Genomic DNA, 18,694 nt, shown 5'->3' on the forward strand with positions numbered 1-18,694 from the left:
CTCAAGACAGCTCTAGATTAGAGATTGAGCCAGGCCTGAGTCAAACCCTAAGCCCCGCCCCTTGAGAGGTCACATGACTTCCGATGGCACCTCTCAGAGCCTCGGTTTTCTCACCTGAAAACTGATGGTGACAACATCCTTAAATGGTGCCAAGCCTTAAATTCTAGTCATGAAGGCGCCATGACACCCCCTACCAGGAGCTGGCTCTATTAGGCTCAACGGCTATTAACAGGATCGACATTATACCACCAATATTTCCACTCTCCCTGTGGATTTGATGGGACACCTCATTCCTCGGGGCCATAGTTGATGGCCTCAGAATGATCCCTCGGCAGGCGGATCGGATCTGTACAGACAGTTCTAGCGATCGGTCATCGGGAGGCCCTGCAGTGACACCTGGTGGTCAAGTGGAGGCATTGAGCCTGCAGTGATGGCTCAAAGACCATTTTACAATGAGCAAGTAAGGCTCAGAGAGGTTGGGTAAATGACCAGGCTCAACTCTCAGTCTACCAAATGCATTCGCTGCCTCCTCTACACACCGTCCGGTAGCCAGGAAAGAACAGCACCCACGACAGTAATGGCGACTGTCCTATGCCTCTTAGGGAAGGAAACAGTGGACGCTGGCCGGGAATGGACTCTGGGCTCTAAGCATCTATGAACACACCTCCACCTCTCCACCCTGTCTTCCCACTCCCGGGTCCCCTCTTCGTCTCTCCCCTAACTAATCACAACGACCCCCACTCCAGATGTTCCGGGTCATGTTTCTGCCTCCCACCTATTTTTACGGCTCTTGAAGCACGAAACCAAATCTGTCATACATCTACTAAAATCAAAAGAAAACCCAAACTATTTTATTACTGCTGCACTCCATGAACTGCATTCATGGTCTCTCCTGATGATGCCACCGGCACCATCCTCCTCAAATAGCAGGTCCTGCCTGGAATATGTCCCCTACCCCCCCCAACCCCCCAGCAAACTCCTATTCCTACTGTGATAGCCAATCCCAGCCACCCCACTCCCACTGCCCTTCCTGCGTTCCCACAAAATCCCAGAGCTTCCATTCAGCTTCCCTTCGGAACAACAGATTTCAAGGCTCTAGTATGACTGTGGTCCCCTCCCCTGCCACCCAGGCACTCCTTAGGAAGAAGATGGGGTCTGGGCACCTACACAGCAGGTACTCAGGGGATGTTTGTTGCCAGGAAACAAAGTGGAAGTGAAAGAATTCTCACACACCACGACTGTGGTGAAAACTTGAGAGAAGCACCCTCAGTGTGGCAGGCAGAGTAGCTGCCTGGGAGAGAATCAGGGAAGGAAGGCATCTAGCCAAAGCCAGCCCAGGCACGGTGATACTCGACAAGTACTTAGAAACTGCTTTTTGTTAGAAAGCACTGGCTCACGGGGTAACTGAAGCCAGGAGGACATCATAGAATCCTCCATCTTGCTTAGGTCTGGGCACTCGCTCAGCTCTGCTTGTAGACAGGTTACCTCCTCAGGGGAGTCTTGCATCCATCTCACCTGCCTTTGCACCTCCAAGGCTGAAGGCGCACGGATAAGTCATTGTCCTGAGCCTGTGCTCACTCGTGAGAGGCTGGTCGCCTCCGGTGACGGTGAGCATCCAAGAGATGGGGGACAGCACCTTGGAGTCAAACTGGCCTTGCCTTTCGAACCAGATCTGAGATGATTAACCACACCGTGCTTGACCCAAGACTGCTTCTTCAAACACACGCACCTCTAGCCTCAATTCTCCCCATATTTAAAGGCTCGTGCCCATGTCATGAAGATGGACTTGGGTGGCTCCTGAGGCCCCTTTTCTTGTTCTCCCCAGTTTGGCTACATGGATAAAGCCTCAGTCTGCCCTTCAACATCCTTTAGCTGGTGTAACGGGACTGGTGACTGAGCCTGGCCTGTGGAATCCTTTGCCATAGAACTGTGGTTCCGATTACCTGTTTCTGGCCAGTTCCGTCATCATCCATGCCGTGCTGGGCAGCCATGGCGGTGGAGGTGTGCAGTGTAGCAGCATCGAAAGGCACGCGCTCCACGTTGGCAATGTGGCTGGAGAGGTAGCTCAGGCCAGGGCCGTCTGTCTGGTCTGGGTCCCGCCAGTTCTTGAAGAACTGCTTAAAGAGAGGAGTCTCGCCGCCCTCCGGGAGGACTGAAACCTGGGAAGGGAGGAGAGGATCAGGATGTGGCAAGGCTGGCTAGCAGGGGTCTTAGGGAGCCTCAGGTGCCTGGCTGGTCCCTGAGGAGGATGGGGGACCCTCGCCCCCACCGAACACGCCTCTTCCTGGCATCAGAACCTCACCTGGGTCTGCCTGGGGTACTGCATCTTGGAGATGAAGTCAGAGGCTGTTTTGAGGGCAGCCTTCCGCTCATCCATGTTGGCCTGCTTGCCTGCCAGAAATCAGAGGAACAACACAAGGTTAGCAGCCAGAGGTCCCTGGAAAGGGGTAGCCAGCCCACCTCCCTACTCTCCTTACACTTAGACAATAGCCAGGAGCACCACCCCGAAGCGCTGAGGGTTGCTAGTTCCAAGAGACACTCCCTCCCCGTCCTGGCCAGCAACGATGACAACCTCTGTGGTTGATTTACTGAGCACAGATTCCGTGCCAGAACCACACACAAATAACTCCATTTAATCCGCACAACAGCCTTAAATCATGGAGGTCATGGCTGACTTGTGCCCTCTCATATATAAGGAAATGGGGATCTGAGAGCGGTCATAGGAAATTAGCCTGCCGATTCAGTACCGACACCCAGGCTGCACGCTTTACACAGAAGCCTCCTTCCAAGGCTTCCAAGACGATCCTCCCCATCCAGTCTGCTCTCTGTTCCCGCCCTTGAGAGCCTTGAAGAGTCAGGAGAGGCCATGACCAGTCCATGCCCACATCCCTCCGACAGCTAGCCTCTCAAGTTCTTGCTGCCTCTACCCACTTCCCTCCCTTCCCTCTTCCCAGCATCATTGTCAACGTCTGAGGAAGCACTTGGGGTCTTCTCAGATATCTCTGGGCTCTCAGAAACAAAAGAACCTCACAGGAGCCACCCATCCACAAGGATTTCCCTGGTGCGCCCTGGCACAATTTCCTTCACAAAAGGGCCTGACACCTAGCAGAGAGTTCCAAGTCTTATAATAACATACTGCTTAACCCTGTTCAGAATGCTGGGGCCCAGGAAGCACTGGACCCACAGAGCTCCAAAAAAATTGTATATGTATATGTGTATGTATATGTATATGTGTATGTATATGTTTATATGTGTGTATATGTATGCATGTATGTATGTGTATATGTATGTATGCATGCACACACACACAGAGGCATTATACAGTGTCTATTAACTTCTTGGAGGACTGATCTTGTCACACAATTGGCAAACATTCATTTGAGCCCGTACAGAGACTCCGGCCCAGCAAGGCCTAAGATCATACAGTGAATCAACTGCAAAATGAGACACTGATTCAAGATCCCGACTGCCTTCATTGTCCCAGCAGCCTCTAGTGCTCTGTTCTCCCTGTGACTGAGATCCTAGAAACCTGTGATGACCAGGACCCGCCCCATACCTTTCCAAACAAAGATTTTCCCATCTCTGCCGTGGTCCAGGATGAAACAGTCCTCGGATCTCAGGGCGGCCTGGGCGAAGGGGTTCTCGTCAGCCACGAGGGAGACTGACATGCTGCCTGCACTGTTGGAGACCTGGGGGGACAGAGAAGGGGATGTGTGAGCACCAGAGGCAGGCGGAGGGGCAGATCAACATCTGGGCCCATCCAGCTCTGCAGCACGGCCCAGGCTTCTTTGGCTTTTCCACCTCGCATGTAGCATAGATGCTACTGCACCCGGATTAGCAGAGTGGGTACACGGAAGGGAGGAGGGGCTTGAGGTCAAGCATGGAGTACTGGCCTAGCACGCACAAAGCCTGAGGTTCTATTCCCCTAGCACCACATAAACCAGGGGTCGTGGTGCGCACCTGCAGTCCTAGAAGGCAGTAGAGGCAGGAGATCAGAAATTTATCCTTAGCCAGTAGAGAGTTGAAGGCCAGCCCGGGATACGTGAGACCTTGTCTTAGTAAAAGCGCGGGGCCTCTGAGAAGACGCAGAGCTTTCTGGAAAGCTTTTGAAACCATGAACAACGAAAAGAAAAATGACAACAGGCAAACATGGTGTGCCAGCCTCGATCCCACTGGGAAGGACCTTGGGAGAACCAGAATCACACCTGGACAGCATTCGCCAGTCTCGGTCGCTTAGGTGACCAATGAGCCTGTTTGTTTACATTAGGCTAAGGAGAAGCTGGATTAGGGCTGTGGACTACCTGCAAGATTTCCATAAATCTAAGAAATTCCAATATAAGGAATACATTCAACGTAGAAACAAGAGACGTCCGCTACCCAAATTTCACAAGACCGGCTCTGGGTAAGCAGGGACTTCTGAGTCCCTGGGGAGGGAGATTAGGGAGGTGGGGACCGTCACACGGCAAAGCCCACAAGTCTCATCCCAGATTCTATAAAGACAGGGAAGGGACAAGGGCTGGCATCTTGGTGCGCAAGCCACCAAGGAGCGGCCGCAACACGGAAACACAGACTCAAGTGCACACACGGAAGACATGACCCCTCCCTGGCTCGTAGTGTAGCGTTTTCCTAAGACACTCCGTCATCCCCGGCGCCCCAGCGCAGACTCCCAGAAATCCTACAAAATTTTGCAAAGATGACCCTCTGGCTGGACACAGTGGTGGTGACCTGTAACCCCAGGACTTAGAGACATGAGGATCAAAGCTAGCCTAGACTGTACAGTCAGACCAGATCCTGACCGTTGATAACAAAGCCCACAAACCTAACCCAAGCAAACCAAAACAACAAAAGCTGTTTCTCTTTTGCAGGGAAGGGGCGGGGAACCAAGTACTGCACGGTCCAGATGAGCTTGGCATCCCCTCTTACTCTCCGGCTTCAGGAGAATGACAGACACTCTGGGACCTGGGACCTCAGTTCCCCAGCCAGAGCAGCCAGGGACAGCATGGCCTCCTGCCTCCTGGCCTGGCCCTGCATGTAGTATGGAAAATAATACCCTGGGGCTCACCTTGTAGAGCTTGGCCAGCCTTCGGTTGGCAGCATCTTCCTTGGCTGTGTCCTCGGTGCCTTGAGGCAGATCCGGCTTGGGACCCAGCACCTGGAGGAAGTGTCAATGGGGTGGATGAGCATCAGTGAGCATGGCGGTTTCTGAGAGAGCTCCGCAGGAGGCCAGGCCTCACGGACAGCCATGTCCATGTTCCACATGAGCCTGACATCTTGAATCTACTTCTTCTGAGAAAGAGCTCACTTCTCCTACCAGCTGTCCTTCTCTCCCTGCGCCCCCCACCCCCAGGCTGGACCTTCCCCCAGTCGTCTGCTTTGGATTTGAGTATCTGAGTCAAAGGCAATTGGCAAACATCTCACTGGGACTGGAGGGGATCTTACTTACCACCCTCCATTCACAGAGAAGAATGGAGAGCTAGAAAGATCGGCTTGCCTGTCTACGCTGCTTCTAGGAGGCTGTGAGAATTAGACCCTCAGCTGTCATCACTACATAGCTTACGTTTTCTCTGTTCCATCCCAGCTCTAGTTCCAGTCCCTCTAGTGTCTGGATCTTTACTCCCCATAAAATCCCTTTGCAAAAAATCGGAACTAGATGCCCCCAGCAAGTAGGAGCAAAGTGGCACAGAGGAGAGGCTTCGACTCCTCCTTTTCCTGGGGAGCCTTGCCTCTCTGTTGGCAGATTCTCAAAGTGTGGTAGTGGAGCAGACAATCCCATCAGTTAACCAAAGGGGCCATAAATAAACAGGCACGTCAGAAGAGGACACTGACGGCTGCGTCTCAATTGTTTCGGCTACTCCTCAAGAACTGTTGGGAGGACCTCTTTCCTAGTCTGCTTCTTTGGAAGACTTGGTCCTCCTTGCTGAAGGGTGTGGTATGCACTCCCAGCATGCGTCACATCCTGAGGATCCTTCTCAAGATCTCAGGGAAGTTAAGAGTTTCAGGAAGCTATCTTCCTACTCCCTAAATGTTCAGGCCAAGTTAAAAAACAAACAAACAAACAAAAAACAACAAAGCAAGATCTTCAGAGGCAGGGACGGGGCCTTACTAAGTCAATCTTCATCAAGAAGGAAGAAGTAGCCTGCCCCCTGTCCCCACCCATTCCCCACAGACACCTGGAGCATGGCTTCCGGCTCGCTACCCTCTTCAGACACATGTACTTGGGCGCGTCCACTCCTCTCGTTGTCCCGGATGCCCTTGGACACCTGCGTGGCCTTCAGTCTTTCAAACTTGTTGCTGCCGGAGCCACACCACTGATAGATATTCTGTAAGAAGACAGAGACCCCAGGAAGTCAGGGTCCAGTCTCTGCCCAAGCTCGCCTGACAGGACAGCAATACGCAGACTGTGGCTACGTGCAAGCCCGTGGCCTGTGCTTGCCCAGGTGAGGGCTGGCAGAGCACACACACGCCACCCAACGGAGTGATCTGCATTTGAGGATACTGATTGCACAATGACATCTAGGTCGCTGGCCGCTGTGGCTTCCATATGACTTGTTCCTCTGAAGTTCATGTGGCAGTGCTGGGGGGAAAGGCCTCTGTTGGCTCTTAGGTTATTAGCAGGATTAACGTTTTTCAAGGGTTCAGTTTTTCCTACTACAAAGAAGATCACCTCTGTATCTTGACAGGTTTACACATAGCCATTTGCCTGTCTACACTGGCCATTTTATAAAGCACCCAGTCAGTCTCCAGATGGTGCTGCCAGACCTCCTCAGCCTGTGAGCCTAAATCAACTTTTACTTACAAGTTTATAGCATCTCTGAGCTTCTGTTATAGAGACCCCTGCTGGAGAGAAGCAAAACTGCAAGCGCCATTTGTTTACAGCATGCACAGCGTTTCTGACCTACATCTTGCCTGTGTGCTATTTTTATTATTTAACATTGTGACACAACCTACAGTCACTTGGGAAGAGGGATCCTCAACTAAGGACTTGGTCAAATCAGACTGGCCTGTGGCCATGTCTTTATTGGTCGCTGATGTGGGCGGCCCACTCAGACTCCACACTCAGACTCCACACTCAGACTCCACACTCAGACTCTGTGGGCAGCAACATCCCTAGGCAGGCAGGTAAACACTGTGCCTCCATGGTTTCTGCTTCAGTTCCTACCTGAGTTTCTGCCCTGAATCCCTTCAATGATGGAGTGTGATATGAAAGTGTCAGAATGTTCAGGACAGCCCAAACCAGAGACCATCAGAGTGTTCACTAACAGCAGGAGTAATGAAGCCACTGAGTCCCTGTAGAGTTGACTCTCACAAAGCAAGAGTGAGCTCCAAGGACATGGAGGAATCTCAGATATGCACGGTTGAAAAAAGGAATTCAATGTAAGAGAAGACGGTCTCCTGCACGTAATTTCAGAAATGTGCAGGAAAACCAAAAAACAAACAAACAAGTCTATCCGATTGAGAGTTCCGACGGCTGCCCTCAGGGCAGAGGGACTGGGAGGGACAGCCAATGCTTTGCAGAGAGCTGTGATGCTCTGTTTCCTACAGTTCTACAGTTAGGAGTTTGCAGGTACACTCGCTGGGTGAGATACAGAGCAGCAGCTGGGAGTATAGCACAGCTTGCTGTGTCACTTTAAGAAACTACACTGAAGCCTAAAGCACTGGATGCATCCGGCTTTGACCCCCAGCACTCACATGGACGCTCACAGCCATCTATAACTCCAGTCCCAGAGGAGCCACGTCCCTCCTCTGACCTCTATGGGGTTCAGGTACACATGGTACACAGATGAATATGCACCCCAAACACCCTTACACATACCACAGGCCCATGTGCACAGAAGTTTTAGGGCGCAATGTCTGGCTGTAACCGTCTGCGGGTTTGTGCTCATGCGGAGTATGTGAGAAGCATCACCATTAACCTGTAAGCAGGCCTTGGCATGCGTACCACACACATCATCACATACTAGGTACATAGGCAATCCGTGATGCTTATATCGCATGTACACTATGGGTCCATCCAGGTCTGTATGTGTGGGCACTCGCTGTAGGGTTAGTGTCCATAGTGGACGAGGACCTACGGGTTTGCCCATAGCTGCCATGTGCTTAGAGGTGAGTGTTTATATTCTAAAGGGCATATAACTGTGTGTCAGATATCAGGGAGGCTGCATTTCAAGATCACTGTGTGAGTGATGGGCACCCGAGGTCCGTGCACACATGCAAGGCAAGCTTGAGTCTACATGTGGTAATCTAGCACCAGACTTATCCAATCTAGATCTGCCCGCCTGACACCTCTGTCAGCCTCTGGTCTCTGTCCCCCAAGTGTTCATGCACCCCTTCACCAGTGTTTCCCCTCCCCAGAGTCAGACCTGGCCAAGTTCACCACAGTGGCCTTGGGAAAGGGCAGGCAAGACTCACATTTCCCAGGTCCAGAATGAAGCAGTCGCCGTTGTTGAAACTGTCCCAGGACACAGGTACTTCAGTGGCACGGACTACACGGCGTCCCTTGACCTGGAAGAGCCTCTGTACCACCACCTCGTTGGGTACCACGTGTTTGAATCCAGATGCCACGCCTCCTTTCTGTCAGGTCAAGGGGACAGGGTTAGTCCAGGGGAGGAAGTCTGGTGAAGTAGATAACAGAGGGGGTACAGGACTGACGGAAGGAAACTTCCGACTACTGGATAGATGCTCAGTTCACCCAGGAACGTCACTCTTACTGTGTCTGATACTGAGACATTCTCTTCTGGGGTTCAGTAAAATGAATAACATTTACCAAAACCATGTGGCTAAAAAGCATTAGATTCCCTACCCACTACATTCTACTGAACCTTACACTCCACCTCAAAGATCTCAGGAGCCACTTCCTGGATCAAAGACTGTAAACATTCCTCTCCAAAACCAGCGCTCCCCAGGGGGCGGGCACGTTGTGGCACGCTGCACAAGCTATTCTTCTTCTTCTTCTTTTTTTTCTTTTTTTTTTCGGGGCTGGGGATTGAACCCAGGACCTTGCGCTTCCTAGGCAAGGGCTGTACCACTGAGCCAAATCCCCAACCCCGCAAGCTATTCTTCAAGGAAAGAGATCAGTCATCAAAGTATAGGGGATGTTCCTTACTCACTGACCCTGACTGTTACACAATGAGCAGGAACATACATACCAAGGGCTCCTATGGTCATATTCCACAGTCTCTCCCTAGCTCACCACTCTTCTCCACCTCACCCTGTTCCAGCACCTGTTCTGCAAGACACTCCTTGATAAGCGCTAATCCAACCCACTACAGTCCTTCCCATCATGCGAGGATCTCTGAAAGTCGTCTTGGACACCCCTAGCCCACATTACCCTGTCTCCTTCCTCCTGCGGGGGTCCTGTAAGCCCACAGGTCCACGTGAGCCTTCATGCAGGTAGAGGAAAGGGCCAGCCTCCATCACAGCAATGGATGACTTTCAGTAACCATCTCCCCTGTCTTAGCCTCAGGCCTCTCCTGCATCCTTCAGACACCACCAAATTCGGAAGGACCCTGCTCAGAGGCTTCCTTACCCCAGCTGCGCCCCCGTACCCCCGACACACTGGTTCAGTAGAAAGTCTAAGGAAACTTTCTGGGATGGCTCCAGCTTCAGGTACTCACCAGCCCTCCACCTTACACTCTTTTTGCCCAACCTAAGCCAAAGCCCAGAGAAGTGAAGTGATTTCCTCTGGCATGCTCAGCAAGTCTGGGGCACACTCAAGGCTTCCAGCCTGCTATGGGTCTCCCTGTTCCATGTACCATGAGGATGGGGGTCTGGAGGCTTCTATAGGTTCTCAGACCACCCCAGTCAGGACCCTATCTGCCCATCTCCTTGCACTAACCCTAGCCATACAATCGTGATGGGTGTAAGGAGGCATAGGCGGCCATTTTAGGAGGCCCCTGTTAGCCATGGTAACAGTAAGTGGAATGGATGTGTTTATCACATGATCATACCCACTATACCACACATTCCACGTGTATCTTACAGGTGAGGAGAGCAGAGCTCACACATGAAGGGACTCGCCCAAGCTCTCACAGCAAGATGGGTAGTACAGCCGGCATCAAACCACAGTGTGTTGGAATCTGCAAAATCATGTCCTTCCTCCCAATATCAGATCTTAGGCCCAGGTACAAGCAGTTTCGAGTTTCTGGGGGCTGGAGCGCCCTCTGGTGTCCTTTCTTGGTGTGGGCGTAAAGCCTATTCAGCACTGTCCACCAGGCAGCTGTGGTGCCACTGGGTGGAACGACCTCAGCTACACCCTTGGCTTCCATCTTGACTGGAAAGTCCACAAGTCAGTAGCAAGCCAGGAACTTTTCCCATCATAGAAGGAATAAACCTGAGTTTAGGTGGCCATGATGCCTGAGGCCCAAGAATGGTGTGAGGGCTGGAGGAGGGCAAGGGTTGAGGCAGTCGCTAGGGACGAGGTGAGGAGCAGACACTGGGCAGCTACCCTAGCACTCTGTGCTTCCTCCACAGTCACCCATAGCACCCCAGGGTCACATGATTGAGCAGCAGTCAGGCTGGGAAATGCTGCCCATGTAGGACTCACAACAGCCTCTGAGTAGGAACAGTCGTGGCATGAGGCACCAAGATGCTGGTGGGCCTGAGAGTCCTGATGCATTCTTTTTTTTTTTTCGGAGCTGGGGACTGAACCCAGGGCCTTGCACTTGCTAGGCAAGCGCTCTACCACTGAGCTAAATCCCCAACCCTGTCCTGATGCATTCTATTCACTGCTGCTGACCCAGAGAATGACACTTGAAGAGATACACATACACACATACATGCACACATATAGACATACATACATACATACACACACACATATACACACCCACATATATACACATACATACATACATATACACATACACACATACACATACACATATACACACATACACACATGCATACATTTATACATACACACATGCATACATATACACATATACACATACATATATATACACACCCATATATACACGTATATATATACACACATACATACATACATACATATACACACACATGCATATATATACATACACACATACATATACATACATATATACACATACAGATACTCACATAAGCACACACATATATATATACACACACATACATAAATATATACACATACCCACACATATATACATACATATACATACATATAAGTACGTACCCACACTCACGTATATATACATATATGTACATATATATACATATACACATACATATACATACACACTTACATACATATATATACATATATACACATACATTTACTCACATAAACTCACACACATATATATACACACACATACCCCCACACACATATATACCCATACATACATACATACATACATACATACATACATACATACAAACACACAATAAATAAAGCCGGTTCTCAGAAGATACCAGTAGATCTACAAGGGAAAGGATGGGAATTTTTGGGATTTTTTCTATTACTTTTTTAAACTTTTGTTTTAAAGGGTTGATTGTTGCTGTCTAATCTAATTTTGAGGTGAGGCAGAAAGAGATCAAATTCTTTGAACAAAATTCTACAGGGTGAGCTGTTTAAAGAGCCAGTCTCTGAATTAATGTCATGAGGCTGAGAGAGAGGTTTGTGGGAGAACTAAAGTGACCAGCCACCATTTGATCTTCGCCTACAGGGGTGGGGGTCCCAGGGTCGTTCACTTCAAAGAGCAGCTTCTCAGTCTTGGCTAATGTATATAATGTATGTCAAGCCTGACTTACTGAGCTAGTGAGTTATGGGAGCAGGGCACTACATATTTCCATGAAAAAAAAAAAAAACCTAAAAAGTCAAACCACATACATAACTAAAAAACTCCTTGGCGAGGCTGGAGGAGTGTGTCCTCTAGCTCAGAGCCCTGTTCCAGGCAGATGTCTGCTTTCTAACTGTCTCAAAGTCCAGGGCTCCCAGACCCCATGGGCCCAGCTTCCCTTTGAGCAAAGGGCTTAAAAAAAATCCAACCTTTTCGGGGGCGGGGAGTACGGTCAGGGCTCTGGGGGAAGGTGAAGGGGAGGGCAAGTGATAAGGGATTGGAACATAAGGGCAGCTCTCCCTGGTGGCTCCGTGTCCCCTCTCTGCCCCTTCTCTGACTTGGAGACAGAAGTAGCTCCCAGGAGGAGGCTTTCACAGAAACAAGTCTTGTGTGACAAGCCTGGCTCCTTCACATCTATAATAGATGAGGGTGGGGAGCCCGAGAACCTTGGTCTGGGTCAGCCAAGTGCGGGGGTGGCCGGAGGACCTGCAGGACTGCAGGAGGTGGTAAACAGGGCTGGCTGTGGGTCTCCTCTGTCCTGCAGGGGACAGTTTCTTTCATGACTGAAAAACACAAATCTGACCCTGATTGGGACCTACCTCTCAAGTGGTCCTCAGAGCATGGTCCAGAACATTCCAGAAAATCCCCTTCATACAGGAGCGGCTAGTTAGACATGCAGGGCTAAGATGGAGGGTCAGGGACTCTTGAAACATCCACTCTGGGCTGGCTCTGGGCTGAGTTAGACCTTTCACGCTTGAGTCTGAATTTCCTTCACATGACTCTCCAGCTGTGTGACCCTGGGCGGGTGCTTAACATCCCTACACCACAGTTTCCTCAGTTCCACCACGGGGTCAGTACTAGCCAGTGCCTCGAAGCTGGACATGAACTGAGTACATACAGTGCATAGCACATTCCGTGGAAGGTGTGTTTGTAAGAACACCCTACTAGCTTGTAGGTTCATGCCACAGGACCTCAGCCTTCCCGTCTATGAAATGGGATTATCACCAACACCCTAACAGCAACGGTGAGAATGAAATGTGATCCCATAGAAAAGCTTCAATGTATCGAAACTACCACTTCACACCTGGGTGCCCGTAGCCTGCTCTGCATTGCTCTCTGGCCAGGTAACCTGCCCTGGTGTTCATGACAGCTGTCACATTTATATCTGCTCAGCTTTTCCCAGAGCAACAGGTAACTGAGGCAGATGGATGGCCCTGATCCCCGTGAGGGCTGACCACATGAATCCTGTGGACTCCCCTTCTCCTCCTGCCTGCCTTCAGTGGATTGACTCTCCGAAGACTGCCAGTACCCTCAAATCCTTAGAAAGGAAGCGATCTGCCTCACGTGGACCCCCAGAGCTCGGTGCAGAGCCTGACAGAATCAGGGTGGGGCTGGACTTGAACACGACTTTCATGGCTGACAGTTGTGACCCTTCTGAGCTTTGTGTCTCCTCCCAGGGTTACCTTCGGGGATAAAACAAGGTCACATACATTCCCAGTACCATCTGCAGCATGACAGACACACGAGGGAGTGATACAGGTCTTTCCTTGCTTTTCTTTCCCTTGTTCCTTCATATACCTATGTGTGTACCAGTCCATGTGAATGGGCATGCATGTGTGTGTCTGTGTATGTGCACAAGTGTGTATATATGTACACACACACACACACACACGCACAGACACACACACACGACACACACACACACACACACACACACACACACACACACACACACACACACACACACACGATGTGTACATAGCCTGGCCTCAGACACAGTATCTAGCAGAGGATCACCTTGAACTCCTCATCTTCTGCCTCCTTAATCCTGGGTTCAAAAGTGTGCGCCTCTCTGCCCAGCCTCATCTAGGAGCTTGAAATCACCTGCTAAGTGAATAATCGAAGGAGAGACTACACAGATCTTTCTGCAGCCCAGGGCTAGGCATCCCAGCTCTCCTTCCTCAGAATTGCAAGGATCCCAGACAACAGCAAGAGGAAGGCTAGCTGCTCACCTGGGCATGTTGACTCAGCTGTTCGGCCATGGTAACTCACCAAATAGAGCTGGGGAGATGCCAGGGGAGGCAGCCCAGCCCCACCCTAGGCGGCTGGTCCAGGACACACCCTGCCTTGTTATCTAAGCCTCACAGGCACACCCCATCACTCAATCCCTGCCCCTCTCCTGGGAAAGACGGAGTCACTTCTGCACTGACAAAGAGGACTCTGAAACCCAGACAGGGTCAGTGGCATAGGTAGGGCATGTGTCCTCCTTAGAATCTGGTCGTGGGAGGCAGGGTGGCTTAGTGGGAACAACACTGGGACAGAGAGAGCCGATGTGGGTTCTGGTCTTAGCCCCTGCATTAACTCACTCTGTGTCCCTAGTCCAATTAATTGATCGATTATCTGTACTTTAGTTGCCCCAGCCCCTACAAAATGAGAGACGGAGGCTCATCAGGGTCATAAACGTGTGATCCCCTCTCTACCCTACACAAAGAGAGCTGAGCTTCATAAATATCCAGCTTCTCTTGAGCCCTTCATTGTCCTTCTCTTGTCCCCATGTGGGACACTTCCCAGCTATCTCTTTACCAAATCCTCTCCCTGGCCCTGTAGAGCAGGTGTAACTGGCTTTCCAGCAACCATAGAGGAAAGGCGGGCTCTGGGTATCAAGGGACGGGGTAGAGGATGCACGGTACACTGGGGAACAGTTCCCTGGCTTGGTTTTGCTCTGCCTGAAAGCTTAGGGAAAAAAAACAAAACATGACTTGTAAAAATCCAAGTTCAAGAGGAAAGTGAGGGGAGTGGGAAGAGGGATGTAAGTGAAAGGGGCCGGTCGAATATTTACCACAGAGCCCTCTGCCAACAAAGCCCTAACCATAACCAGTGCGGGAGCACAGGATTGAGACTTGGCACGTTCTGTGGGCGGATGTGAGAAGGCCTCCTGTGGGCTCACTGCGATGCTGTGAAAACTCTACCAGGCTGTAGAGAATCTTTTCATTGTAAGATACGGAATCAAAAGCTCATCCGAGGGATGGGGGAGTTTGGCTCTTCTAAGACCGCAATGGTAAGGACCCAGGGTTCCTAGCTGCTAGACTCTCAGAGCTTGGCACTTGGCCTGTCTGTCCGTCTCTCTGCAAGGCTAAGAGACGGTAAGCCCTGGCATTAACCCAACCCACCTTGTACTTAAGTCCAGACTTGAAGTAGCCTTGGAATGTGGACGACTCAAAGCCCTGAACCTCACGGTGCTGTACAGCCCGGCCATTCAGGTAGTCATCCAGCTGCACGGTAAAGATGGCGGCAGCCCCGCTCTCGTCCTGGCTGCACTCGTTGCCTAGAGAACAGAATAAGGTCAGCATGAGATGGGCTTCTAGAAGGTAGTCTCGGTCCTTTGAGAAAGAGGCCATGCAGAGCCAAGAGCTCTACTCTGACCTGGCTAGCAATTGAACTAGTCCCTCCCTGCTTTCCAAGAGCCTCAGTTATTCCATCTGTATAATGAGGAGACTTAAAACAAACAGATCAGAGCCAGTATTGGAGACTCTAGGCTCCTGGCTCTGAAGAGAAAATGAGGGAGTGATTAGAGCTGAGCCAAGGAAACACAGAGGTGAGGGGGTGGGGAATGTAGGGTCTCCATGACGTTTACAAAACTTGTTTTTCCTCTTGAGGTAGCATAGCTGTCAACAAGTCCATTCTATAGAAAAAACACCTCTGGTGAGTTGCTGGAGGCCAGATCACAGGTCAAGGGGCAGAGCTGGGATCTGAACTTGTCCAGGCTAGCTCCAGAGCGTAGTGTCATGAAACCATTAACAAAGGCCTGACATACATAGCACTGAGTTCAAAGATTCCAGGTCTACCCGTGCTGTTGGGGGTTAGGGGTGGGCGGGGCTGAGCAGGAGCCCTTCACTCACCCAGCCAATAGTGGAGGTCATACTGCAGATTCCCATTCCTCAGCTGCACCGTCTTTAGGATGACATAGGCGTCACCCGTGAAGAAGTCTCCATAGAGGTTGGGGGGCACAGGCACCAGGTCAAACTTCTCCACACGCCAGATCTGCAGGCCAGGCTCCTTCCCTGCCTTCAGGAATTCGGGGTGCTCCACCACCATGGTGCTGGGCTGCAGAGAGAGAGAGGACAGAACCTGAGTAGAAGTGTAGGTGTCAGCAAGGAGAGACCCCAGGCATGAGGGAGGGCAGGTTCCAGCACCAAGAGTGACTCACTTGAGCCTCGTGCTCTCCCTGTGGTAGAGGAGAATCAACCCCTTTCTGGGAGTTAGGAAGACACATATTCTAGTCTTCAGCTCTGGCCAAGCCATGCTGTCTCCCTTTCTGCTCTCCTGCTTGGTAAGGTGACTGAGGAGGCAGAGGGCGCTCTCCCTTTTTGGGGGGACAGCTAAGGCACAAAGAGGCAGGCCATCTTTCAGAGATTCCCCAGTTGGGAAACAACATAGAGGGATGGCCCTGGAACCCAAAGGCAATCTCTGCATCTATGGATAGACGCTCCCAGATGGCAGTGACAAATCTCCCGGTCCCCAGGGACTCTGCCTGCTCTCTTCCAGCACCTTCACGGCTTAGAACTCAATATCCGCCCCTACTCTGCAAATGGGGAAACCGAGGATCAAAAGGGATGGGGCCCGATCCTAGGTCCCATGTCCTGTTTGGTTTTGTCCCTTGGAAGGGGAAGGGTCACTTCAGACCCCTTCCATCACAGCCCAAAAAAGGGATTGGCTTAGCGGGCCCAAGTGGCCTCCTGCGCTGCCTGCCTCCTCCCTCCTGCCCCGCCTCCCCATCCCACCCACCAAATTTCCACGTCTTGGAAAAGGGGAAGGGATAGAGCCTGAAGTCTGCCGGGGGGAACCTGTTAGGAGAAGGTCGAAGGTGGGAAAGGCTGCCAGACATGCTCTGGGTGTGCCAATGGGACAGCCGGTTAGGTTTGCGCGCCTAAGGGGGTAAGTCAGCAGGTCACCTCAGAGAGGGGATGGTCTGGTTGGAACAAAAATCAGGCAGGAAAAGCCAGATGCGGTTGAGGAGAAAAACTCAAGACAGGGAGCGGAGAGAAGAGAACGGCAAGTGGGAGAGGTCGGGGAGGGTAGGGGACAACAGTCAGAGAGAAGAGTCAAATAGCAGTCCTGTCCATAGTCTTTCATAGGGAAAAAAGAATGGGGAAGGGTCAGACACGACAAACAGCAAATGAAGAGGAGTCTGACTGAGAAGGACCAGCAAGAAGGGCAGTAGAGACAGCAATTAGACATGATAAGGGAGATGGGATCCGAATCAGTAATGGGGAAAGATCCAGCCAAGGTGAGGTTAGCCTGCAGGGTGGGAAACAGTTTTGGCCGGGGCCTGCCTCCGCCCCCCGCCCCCAGGAGCCCGGAAGCAGCAAGACATACTTACAAAGCAACAAAAGAGTTTTTCCATCCTACACCTGAATTACTCCCCTTTTCCTAGCGCTGTATCTGCAAGAACTTACAATAGACAATTACTCGGGGAGCCCTGGGGACCCCGGGCACTCACCCGCGTCTCAGACACCCGACTTTGGGGCGCCCTCTCTTGGGCCCTGCCCCGCGATGCGGTGGCTGCACGGGACGGCGACAGTGCGCACAGCGCCAGGACGAGCAGCGCACAGCGCAGCGAGGAGCAGTACGGAGCCATGGTGACGGTGAGGACCCAGACTGCGGCCGCCGCCCCTTGGTCGCCCCAACCTTTAAATAACCGGCCGTCCCATCCCGCCCTAGCTGGGGACCGCCCCGCAGGGAGGGCCTTGCGGCCCGCTGGGGAGGCGGGTATCTGTCCCGGATCTCTGAGACATCTGGGTTCCCTTCCCACTGGCGACGGACCCAACTGGGTGCGGTCGCCCCTTGGACCCTAGTTTCTAAGCGGGAGATCCGGCATGTGGCAGATACAGCAGGTGCTAACTCAGTGAGAGCTGTTTTTCTGTGGACCCCCTTCTCATCGGTCCAATTAGCAGGTCAAGGAGACTGGGAACATTCCCAGGGGAGGGGGCAGCCTATGGGCAGAGGGCAGGCAAACACCCATGCCCAGGGTGTAGCGAGGGTCTGATTACAGAGGACGAGGGAAGGGAAGCTGGAAAGGAAGATGGGGTACCCCTAGAAAGTGGATTTTATCAGATGTATGTAGAAGCCTTGAGTTCTCTGGGCTCCGTGGTCTAGGGAGCCCACCCTCAAGCCCGTGGAGCCCCCAGTGTGCCTCCCTGGACACAACCCAGAAGGGTGCTTAAAGCCTACACTGCTTGCAGGATCATTCCTGGTGGCATAAGCCATCTTCACCTCTCTAGATAAGAAGTAGACTGTGCGTATTCAAAACACATAATACAACATTCCCTACAGAACTGCTCCCAACGGACAAGGCTATCCATTGAGGCATTGTTCGAAGAGAACTGGAAAGGACCCAAAATATTCTGGGGACATAAGTGATGGGACTGTCACACAATGGACCACAATGCAACTGTGCAAAGGAAAAAAAAAAGAGTCAGAGCCAGTTGTGACTGCTGGCACACAGTAGGCACTCAGTAGGCACTCAGTAGGCACTCAGTAGGCATGGAGAGACCTGCAGGTGCGAGAAGCGAATTGCACAATGACGCCTCTTCCTTTGTACAAGCAAAGAATCTACAGTTGATGCACAGACCCCTCAGTAGAGGCCGCACTTAAGGCTGTCTCTTGGAGGCGACAAGGAGAATGATGTCACCTTGGACACTGCCGTGGCTGCCTGAAGCTGGAAAGAGTGCTCAGATCGCTGTAAGTGGCACAAGGACCCTTTCAGGATGGTGGGAAACTTTTAATACAACGCCCAGGATGATGATTGTGCAACCAACTCACGCCACAGAAGGAACTGTGCACTTCGACGAGTGGACTGTGCGTGCCACACACACGTTACCTCCTGAGACACTTCCTGAAACAGCAGCTTAAAG

At 51.6% G+C, this 18,694-nt stretch overlaps 1 protein-coding gene across 1 annotated transcript in view; it reads right to left on the minus strand.

The window, feature by feature from the left end:
* Gsn (gelsolin) overlaps positions 1–17,851 on the minus strand; it is a 27,394-nt gene extending 9,543 nt beyond the window's left edge. Inside the window, exons 1-9 of the mRNA XM_032902665.1 lie at positions 17,281–17,851; positions 15,680–15,884; positions 14,951–15,105; positions 8,410–8,571; positions 6,171–6,320; positions 5,063–5,152; positions 3,557–3,689; positions 2,303–2,391; positions 1,944–2,159 (exon numbers count right to left, since the gene is read on the minus strand). Coding sequence (XP_032758556.1) covers positions 1,944–2,159; positions 2,303–2,391; positions 3,557–3,689; positions 5,063–5,152; positions 6,171–6,320; positions 8,410–8,571; positions 14,951–15,105; positions 15,680–15,884; positions 17,281–17,418 — 1,338 coding nt within the window. The 5' untranslated portion in view covers positions 17,419–17,851. The remainder of the gene's footprint in view (positions 1–1,943; positions 2,160–2,302; positions 2,392–3,556; positions 3,690–5,062; positions 5,153–6,170; positions 6,321–8,409; positions 8,572–14,950; positions 15,106–15,679; positions 15,885–17,280) is intronic.
* Positions 17,852–18,694: the final 843 nt, after the last annotated feature.

The sequence above is a fragment of the Rattus rattus genome, chromosome 5 (assembly GCF_011064425.1).
Source record: "Rattus rattus isolate New Zealand chromosome 5, Rrattus_CSIRO_v1, whole genome shotgun sequence".
In the NCBI taxonomy this organism is placed as follows: domain Eukaryota; kingdom Metazoa; phylum Chordata; class Mammalia; order Rodentia; family Muridae; genus Rattus; species Rattus rattus.